Below are 9,989 nucleotides of genomic sequence, written 5' to 3' on the forward strand. Positions count from 1 at the left end.
TAAAACTGTTTCATTGAGGTGTTGCAAGCACCTACAACAATTATTGACACCTAGGAAACACTCAATATATGTTTGTTAAATCTATGAGTAATTTTTCTAAAAAAATATCATTTATAAACAGTAAAACAAAGGAGGAATTGTATTTATGCTCAAACAACAAAAACCTATCAAGTATGCCACTGCAGTCATGCATTTTGGAAGTAAAATAAGTCATATACTCACACTAGTTATTTCTGATTTGCCTTATCGAGACAGAAATTATCTCTATGTTTCCTCATTTAAGCTTAAGTCACATTATCTTTTTCTAGGGTAACAGTATTTTTCATTTAAATGATTTGAAACAGATTGTCTGGATTTTTTTTTTTTTGCTTTATTTTGATTGAACGATTTGGCTCTTTTCCTCAGAGAAATAATTTTCATTTTCTTCTACGTAAATAAGCCTCTACGTTTTTGAGAGACAGATAGACACTTCCGGTCACATATGCACACACATCCTTGATGGCTTTCAGCACTTTTCAGGTGTTGGCTAATATATAAAATGCCCACAACTGAAATTGTAGCAAGTAGGTGCTTTGCTGTAGAGCCCACAGCTAGTGAGTAAAGCAGTGGCAATAGAGGGGGGCCCAGGGCCAGCAGTAGAGGCGTCACCTGAGGAATTGTTAGAATTGCAAAGACTTGGCTCCACATTAGACCAACTGAGTCCCAGTCCCTGAGGTTGGGGGCCAAGTGATCTTAATGTATTCCAGACTTGGAATATACTGGCATAAAGGATAGATGATACATGTGAAAAGACTGGGTTTGAGTCAGAGTGGAATCAGATAAGCTTGTAGTTTGGTCAAATTTGAAATACTCAACTACATTTTAGGAAATTTAAGCGAATGTCAATATTAGCATTCCTGTGAGTGATTGGAGCACACTCCTTCTCTGATCAGTTGGTTAAAATCCTTGATTTATAGGGTAAGCAGGGAATTCCAGCTACCTTCAGAGTTCCAGGGACATCTCCCTGCTTACATCACTGCAGGCAGGAGTAGCTATTTCTCTTCATTCTCCATCCAGCCAGCACAACCACCCATGTATATTTCAGACATAATCTGTATATCTATCCTCCAAAAATGAGGTCAGCAAACACATGGGGTTTGTTCATAGCTGCTCTCTGACCACCCCAATACATTGAAATGTCCGTTTTCTCTCTGCAATATTTGTATCATTTTAGGAAGGCAAGCTTGCTCAGCCTGCGTTGTCATTTTTCTCGTTTTGAATACTAGGTCACGATTCAGGAAATAGAAAGTAAGATCGGCAGCATCACAGGGCTGGAAGAAGAAGCGCAGTCTTTTGCCCAGTTTATTACCACTGGAGAATCAGCCCGCATCAAGGCCAAGTTGACACAACTAAGAAGATACTGGGAAGAACTTCGAGAGCACGCACAGGGTCTGGAAGGAACAATCCTGGGACAGGTCTCTCAGCAGCAAAAGTTTGAAGAGAATCTTAGAAAGGTAAGAATTGGCCCATGCATGCTACAGTGACCTGTTTCATACTGCATTTATAGGGCAATGCAGTAAAAAGTCCAGAAATAGTGGAATAAGGAAAGAACACAATTTGCCAATTATTTACCAAGTTGTCCATGATGCTTAAGTTTATAACTATTTTTATGGCACATTTTTGAGGGAATAAAAAATGTCATTATACATTGTGTTCAGATAGGCATTAAGACTTATTTATATTTCTTTGAAATAATAGGACACATTCATTTTAGATTTTTTTAAACGTATTTTATCAACACATTGAAAGTTATCCAAAAATGATAGGCATGCTGCTTCCCCAATAACCTTTCTCGTCTTGATGTATGTTTTTCCCACCATTATTTTGATATTTCATCAATGTTTTAGGCCCAGCAGTCTGTGTCTGAATTTGAAGATAAACTTGCTGATCCAATTAAAACATGTTCTTCAGCTACAGAAACATACAAAGCTCTCCAAGAACATATGGTAAGAGTATGCTTCAACATTTCTGCTTATTTATCAACTCGGAAACTTGATAAATCCTGCTTGAAAAGGAAACATAGTAAACATTTTTATGAGAGTTAAAATTTTTTAAATGTTTATGTTATATGAGGAATGATATAGATCCAGCATATTTACTTCATATGACACAAGAAATATAAGCATGCAAGTGAGTTTTCATTAAAATGTATTTTAAAGCAGTATCCATTTAAAATATATTTCTCTCTCTCCATGGACATGGGCAACAGTGTGGTGATTGTGGGGTGGAGGAGGATGGGTGCAGGTGGTGGAGGACAGGGAGGGGATAAGAGATGGTGGAAAAAATTAAATTTTAAAAAATACCTACTTTGTTCCAGAAAAAAAGTCTTCCTCTCTCTTAATTAGAACACGTAACTTTTTCATATCATAGCTTTAATAAATCCCGCTACCTCTTACCAGCATTATAAAAATTAAGTGTGCAGAAAAATATACATGTGCAGAGCAGATTTCAGATTTTAACCCGCTAGACTCAAATGTGCAAAGGCTATGTCCCCACTCACCTTTTCGCAGTGACTAGCTTGTTTGGTCTGGTCCCTGAACTGGTGACCGTTGTGAGATGTTTTGTGAAGGAATAGCAGATACTTCTGTCAGAATTCAGGGGAAGGAGCAAAGGAGGAGCATCAGGCAGAAAGAAAAAGGAAAACAAAACATCTGTTAATTAATAAACAAAAATGTTATCCCTGTTACATGTGCATGTGTACACACACATACAGACATGCAGGAAAGGGCTTTAGGGACAGAAAGCAGACAACTGGCAAAGGCACATCTGGAAAGAGGAGAGGAACTGACATCATTGGAATTGTTAAAATAAGAATGTGTTTTTGTGTTACTGATGTCATTTTTTAAAAAGTACCCCCAAAATGAGGAAAATTAAGTTAATTGAATTTCATGGAATTATTTTAATAGACAACTAAGTCTATTACCAGAGAAGATAATATTCTATTTTTCTTAATATTTAGATTTCTGAAGCCAGTTATTTTTCCCTGTCTTGATTTTCTGATTTGTAAAATGGGACTAGTGAAAGAACATAACTCTTAAGGGTCTGATGGAGAGTAAATGAGTTGGTGTATGTAATGTACATAGCACAGTACCTGCCACATTCCGAGGCTACTTATGGTTATTATCATAACTAGGCCTACTGCACGAAATTCGTGCATGGGGGTGGGGGTGTCTCTCAGCCTGGCCTACACCCTCTCACAATCCGGGACCATCAGGGGATGTCCGACTGCCAGTTTAGGCTCAATCCCTGCGCAATCCGGGACCACTTGATCCTAACCGCTGGCCTGCCTGCCTGCCTGCCTAATCACCTCTAACTGCCTCTGCCTGCCTGTCTGATTACCCCTAACCACTCTGCATGCCTGCCTGATTGCCCCTAACCGCCTCTGCCTGCCTGCCTGCCTGCCTGATCACCCCTAACCACTCTGCCTGCCTGCCTGTTGACCCCTAATTGCTTGTCTGCTTGCCTGATTGCCCCTAACTGCTCGCCTGCCTGCCTGATCATCCCTAACCTCCTCTGCCATGGATTCATCCAGAAGGATGTCCGGAATGATGTCCAGAAGGTCATTTGGTTGTCTGGTCTAATTAGCATATTACACTTTTATTATAGATAACTATATGCATAAAAGATAACAGCTATGTCAGCTGTACTCTTCCAATATATTTTTATAGAAATTACTGCATGTTACATATAGCTCTTGAAAATTTAGAATAGAGTTTTTAAATAAATTTCACATAAAATGAATAATAATTTTCACAAATTATCTAACTTGTTAAGGAAAAGTAGACATTATTCTGAGATACAGCAGCATAGTTTTATTGGGGCAGTAGTCTCTTTGTTTTCATTTTCATTCCTGCATTCATGAAATAACTCTCTCCTCACTCTCTGTGTCACTGGAAATCATGGTCAGACAATTTTCAGTGCCATTGTTGTGTGTTATGACTGAGGGGACAGTTTTGGTGGGAATGGGTCTCAGAGGAAAATGGTGGCCTCATTTCTGTCTGTTTTCATTGCCCTCCTCCTGTCCCCTCCCCAGGATCTCTGCCAGGCCCTGGAGTCCCTGAGCAGTGCCTTGGCCGCTCTCTCTGCTGGTGCCCAGAAGGTCGTGAGCAGAGGCTGCTCCGTCCAGGAGGCCGCGTCCCTGCAGCAGAGATACCAGGGGCTGCTGAGTCGGGCGAAGGAGAGACAGACGGCGCTGGAGAACCTGCTGGCCCACTGGCAGCGGTGAGCAGCCTGCCTTCTCCGGTTGCCACCTGGGTTTCAATAGCCACTCTTTATAAAAAAATATGTTTATATTCATATTAGAGCGGGAGGAGAGGGAGAGGGAGAGAGAGATAGAAACATCAATGATGAGAAGAATCATCAATCAGCTGCCTCTTGCATTCCCCTTACTGGGGATCAAGCCTGCAACTCAGGCATATGCTCTGAAGGGGAATCATAGCAGCAACCTCTTGGTGCATGAGACGACGCTCAACCACTGAGCCACACTGTTTGGGCCATAGACATACTTAAATAGGAAATTCCGGGCCAACTGCTCTCTAAGTGATGGGCAATAATCATCCCAGATGTAAAACATGTCAAGTCATGTTTTTAACATGGGAGTGGACAGGATGTACCAGGTACATGTATCTTTCCATATTATACACATATGGACATATGTATGAGGACATATGTGAACATGAGAGAAGTGGTATTCTTACCTTCACGTCTAGGAATAAGATAACCAGCATTGTATTGTTTGTATTGCTTAGTGTTGGACCCTCCAACTGCAGAAAGGCCTCGCTTTCTAATACGATAATTTTGGATGCATTTGCTTCCTGACTCTGCTCTCTTTAGGCTGGAGAAAGAGCTGTCGACCTTTCTGACCTGGCTGGAGCGCTGCGAAGCCATAGCCGGCTCCCCGGAAGTGGACGTCACTGCAGACAGGGTCAAAGTGGAGAGCGAACTTCAATTGACACAGGCAAGCTCCAGGAAGTGTGGGGGAAACACACGCTCTTTGTGGTGGCTGCATTGTAAAACAGGAGCAAACGCAAGCCCTCCAGCCAACTTAACTTCTTGCTTTGGTTTTGTGATCCCACAAGGAACCACCCACACCTGAAAGACAAAGTGTTGGTGAACTTGGCGATTGCCGATTTGATGATGTTACTATAGAGAGGAGGGTAAAGCATTTTGACAAGCACCTACCATGTGCCAGCTATATCTATCATCCCCGTTAACTCCATGCTATGTTGTTAGCTATCTATATGCGTGTTTACCTCTTATTAGGTGGGAACCACAACTTTATGCATCCCTCACAGACCTAAGAGATTTATTGTCTGATGAAATATAAAAAACAAGTGGTTCGGCTGCATGAAAATAAAATGAAGAGCACTTAAGCTCCCCAATTTGGCCCAATATTGTCTCTAAACAGAGGGAGCCCACATCCCTGTTACCTAGAATTGCATCTCTCTTATCGTTAGGCATGCATTTTCTCTTTAGCAATAGTTCTCCTTTGATTCTCTTTGCCTGCTCAGTTTCTTCATCCTGAAAGAAATTCTACAGCATCTAAATGTGCCTGACAATGTAACTCAGACCCTGTAAAACGAATTCAAGTTTCAGTAGCCTTTTAAATGTTGGTTTAGAGACGAAATGGGTTCCTTTCTCAATTAAGGAATAAAACTTTCTATAGTTTAGTCCCCATAGCCTCCATTTTGCTTGGATAACAACCTCCAAAGGTCATTATGTGTCATGTGGCCCTTCCTTGTCAATCATGTTGGAAAGAGATCTATAACATGTTCTGTGTTCGGCAGGCACTGCAAAGTGAAGTTGTTTCCCAGGCCTCCAATTACAGCAACCTTGTGCAACTGAAGGAATCACTGTTCTCAGTGGCCTCCAAAGATGATGTGAAAATGATGAAACTACATTTGGAGCAGTTGGATGAGAGATGGAGAGTTTTGCCACAGATACTTAGCAAAAGGTTGGGGTTTTATAAAACATTCTAATAGTGTGCATTTTTTAAAATGGTGAGCCTATAAACTAAGAAAGCATAGTTTTGTTTATTTTTATTTAACCCAACTATTCACAGGATAATTATAGGAGGGTAGAAAACCACTGTACTTGCCATTTTAAAAATCAAAGCACTCAAATATTGGCATTTCTGATGAACCTCAATTCAAAATTTTAGTCTCATAATCAGGGCAAATGACCAAACTAGTTGAACTATAGTAAAGAGAGTAGGTTTGCTCATGTTTGTATTACTTATTGCTTAAGCTGTTTGTGTACAGGAGAAAATGGTAATTAAAATTTTCTTTCTCATGATATGTCTAAACAAAGGCATCCACTCACCTGTTATTAGTCAACCTGGTTCATTTATTACACAAGCAATGGTTGATCCCTGACCATATCCCACACCCCTTTCTAGGTCCTGGGGATATAGTAGTAAGCAAGGCAGGCAGAGTAATTAAACAAATGAGTGAATGACGCTGTTTCAGTTGGTAAATAATGTGAAGACAACAACACAGGGTAACATGGCGGGGACTGTAGGTCCGGCACAGCCCCCCAGGTACATGACGTCTGATGCAGATCTGAACGCTGTGCAGGAGGCAGACTCATGGAGCTTCGGGGACAGATCACAGGGGCAGAGGGCGCAGAAAGGGCAAGGGCCCTAAGGCAGCAATGAGCTGGGATGTTGGGGAAGCGGAGGGCAGTGGCAGTGTGGGCGGCCCTGGATCAGATGAGGTCAGAGAAGTCGATGATGAGGGACCCCTCGTAGACCACAGTAAGGAGCCGTGGCGTTTCGCCTTCCTGTGTACCCAGGAAAGTGACCGGGTTCAGGCTTGGCAGAGGGTGTTCTGATGACAGGGAAATCGTTCCTGGCTGCTCTCTAGAGAGTGGATTATAGTGAGGCCACGGTGGTGGCAGGAAGGAGGCCAGCTTAGGAGGCTGTTGGAAGCCAGGCCAGAGATGAGGCGATGCAGACCAGGGCGTGAAGGTGGAGAGGAGAGCCCAGCATGCTATGATGGGTGCCCAGACATGCACGGAGCAGGTGTAGTGGTGAAGAAATGGAGGACCATCTGGGTGGGCAGCACCGACAGTAACTGAGACGCAGCAAATTGTAAGAGAAACAGGGTTGGAGAAGTAGAAAGCATTAAGAGTTCTGGTTTGTCCCTGTTGGACCACATTAGTTTTGCCAGTGATTAAGCTGATTCCAAAAACATACCAACTCTTCCGTTCCACTGCGGGACATTAAACTTTTATTATTTATTGATTTATTGATTGCTTGATTGATTTTAACTTTATTGGGGTGACATTGATTAATAAGAGAATAGAGTTACTGTACGACCCAGCAATCCCTCTCCTGGGTATAAACCTGAAAAACTCGAAAACATGTATTGGCCAAGATATACGCACCCCTAAGACACTTCACCTTCCGCACCGCCCTCTGCCTAGGCTTCACTTCCTGCAGTCTGTGGTCGCTGAGCACCAGCAGTTTGATGAATTGCTGCTTTCCTTCTCCGTCTGGATTAAGCAGTTTCTCGGTGAATTACAAGCCACGTCTGAGATCAGCTTAATGGACCATCAGGCAGCTGCAACCCGGCACAAGGTAAAGTGCATTCCTTTAAGAGGGAAGAAACATTTGTTCATCCCAGAGAGCTCTTCCATTCTAAAGGGAAGCGAATTTATAAAAACACTTGCCAGCGATTTAGCATTGTATTTCTCCATATATGTTCTCACAATGTGTGATGCAGATACCTTAAGCAGATAAAACCACTTCAGATAAAACACCTTGTTTTCACAATGGAGCGAATGATTTTAGGATAAAGTGATGAGAATGTTCATTTGTAAGCTTCCCAGTTTGTTTTGGTCCAATGCTAAAAACTAATACTGAATCCCAATGCTTTCACAATATGGTTTTTCTGAATTACTATTCAGCTTGAAAGTTATTTAAAATTTAGTTTTCTTATTTCTAAATTATGCATAATATGTATCCTGATATTTTTTTTAAATTAAAAATCAGATATTGGTCATCAAGTATTGGAAGAGTTGGGGTAAGCTACATGATAAGCTTATAACAATATTTACTGATAATACATTTAAAGTCTATTGAGTGTTCATTCTATGCTGGGCTTGCCAATTGGGTTTACCCAATGGGAAAATATGTTCTCCTTTCTTCATGACCGCAGATGGTTTTACAATTTGGAGCAAGATGCTCACCAGAGTTAGGCTCCCACCCTCTAAAGACAGGAGCTAGGGCGCCATGTTCCGGGATGAGTACATTTCAGGGGGATGACTCCCAGGTGTTTGAGAAAGTTAGTCTTCAGTAGTAAAACTGTCCAGGAGGTTTTAAGAAGATTTACCTCTCAAAGGGACAGAGAATGAATTTGTAAGTTTTCTAAAGTAAATGCTCGAAGAAGCCTCTAAAGTTTAGTAGTTGGGCTGAGGGAACTATTAGGGCCATTCTGATCACGATTAAGACAGGTGATCATTTCTCTTTTGTGGAAACCATGCTGAGAGTGTTAGTATTCCTCTGATGGGTTTTAACCATGATATATTGTGAGCTGGTCAAGTTTTCTATACAACAGCCTTAGCCAGTTCATCTACATTTCCTTAGAGAGAAGGCAGCTAAAACTTGTGCAATTTCATCTGCTTTATTCACACCTCTGAAAAGAGGCTCATGTCTGCCTATTCCCACACTCCTTCACTATGTTAGAATTAGCTGGATTGTATGTATATGTATATGAAGGTGTGTGTATATATATATATGTATATATAACATATCTTTTAAAACCTTACAAATTTTCAATTTCTTTTAATTGTATACACTGTAACTATACCTTTTAACTGTATATACATATATCTTTTAAAATCTTTCAAATTTATATATGTGGATATATACTTTTTGATAATTTATTGGGGTGACATTGGTTAATAGAAGCATATAGGTTAACTATTTCTATCCACAAAGGAATTCTTTTTCATGGAATACATTAGTTCCAAATCAGAGTTGTGTTTTATATGAAATACATCGATGAGCAAAACAAGAGAAATCTTAAGAATCTTTCTAAAAGTTTCATTGTGGGTGACCTTTAAATACTATACCATGCATTGCATTTAAAATGTAACTTTTTAAATTTTTATTTACTAACTTGATTGGGTGACATTGGTCAACATGAACCTATAGGTTTCCGGTGTGGGTTACTGTGCTACAAGATTGTATATTGCACTGTGTATCTTGACATCACCAATTCTGTAACATGTCTGTGTCAAAAACCACAGTGTCTCTGAGGAACCAGTGACTCTCTCTTCCCTTCCAGGACCACGCAGCAGAAGTCGAAAGCAAAAGGGGGGAACTGCAAAGTCTGCAGGGGCACCTCGCGAAGCTGGGCGCTCTGGGTCGAGCCGAGGACCTTCACGTCCTGCAGGGCAAAGCAGAGGACTGCTTCCAGCTGTTCGAGGAGGCCGGCCAGGTGGTGGAGAGGCGGCAGCTGGCCCTGGCCCAGTTGGCTGGGTTCCTGCAGAGCCACACCTCTCTGTCAGAGGCGCTCCACCGGCTGAGGCAGACGGTGGAAGCAACCAACAGTATGAATAAGAAGCAGACTGACTTATTAGAAAAGGACCTACATGATGCTATTCAAGACGTGAAGACGTTAGAATCTACTGCCATCGGTCTGGACGGCATTCTCACCAAAGCCCAATACCATCTTAAATGTGGAAGCTCTGGGCAAAGGACTTCCTGCAGAACCTCAGCTGATCACCTCTGCTTGGAGTTAGAGAGGATCCAGAACCTTCTGGGAACCAAGCAGAGTGAGGCAGACGCCCTGGCATCATTGAAGAAAGCATTCCAAGACCAGAGAGAGGAGTTGCTGAAAAGCATCGAGGACATCGAAGAGAGGGCTGACAAAGAGCGTCTGAAAGAACCCACCCGCCAAGCGCTCCAACAGAGGTGGGAGGAGACTGCCGAGGCCGTGGCCTCA

At 41.8% G+C, this 9,989-nt stretch overlaps 1 protein-coding gene across 1 annotated transcript in view; it reads left to right on the forward strand.

Moving 5' to 3' along the window:
- Positions 1–1,265: 1,265 nt before the first annotated feature.
- Positions 1,266–9,989, forward strand: part of LOC102439917 (nesprin-1-like) — a gene marked incomplete at its 5' end in the record, with an annotated part of 39,019 nt that continues 30,295 nt past the window's right edge. Inside the window, 7 exons of the mRNA XM_023743646.1 lie at positions 1,266–1,493; positions 1,887–1,985; positions 4,073–4,260; positions 4,873–4,996; positions 5,826–5,992; positions 7,465–7,618; positions 9,330–9,958. Of these exons, the coding sequence (XP_023599414.1) occupies positions 1,266–1,493; positions 1,887–1,985; positions 4,073–4,260; positions 4,873–4,996; positions 5,826–5,992; positions 7,465–7,618; positions 9,330–9,958 (1,589 nt within the window). The remainder of the gene's footprint in view (positions 1,494–1,886; positions 1,986–4,072; positions 4,261–4,872; positions 4,997–5,825; positions 5,993–7,464; positions 7,619–9,329; positions 9,959–9,989) is intronic.

This window comes from Myotis lucifugus, unplaced genomic scaffold (genome assembly GCF_000147115.1).
Source record: "Myotis lucifugus unplaced genomic scaffold, Myoluc2.0 scaffold_405, whole genome shotgun sequence".
In the NCBI taxonomy this organism is placed as follows: Eukaryota; Metazoa; Chordata; class Mammalia; order Chiroptera; family Vespertilionidae; genus Myotis; species Myotis lucifugus.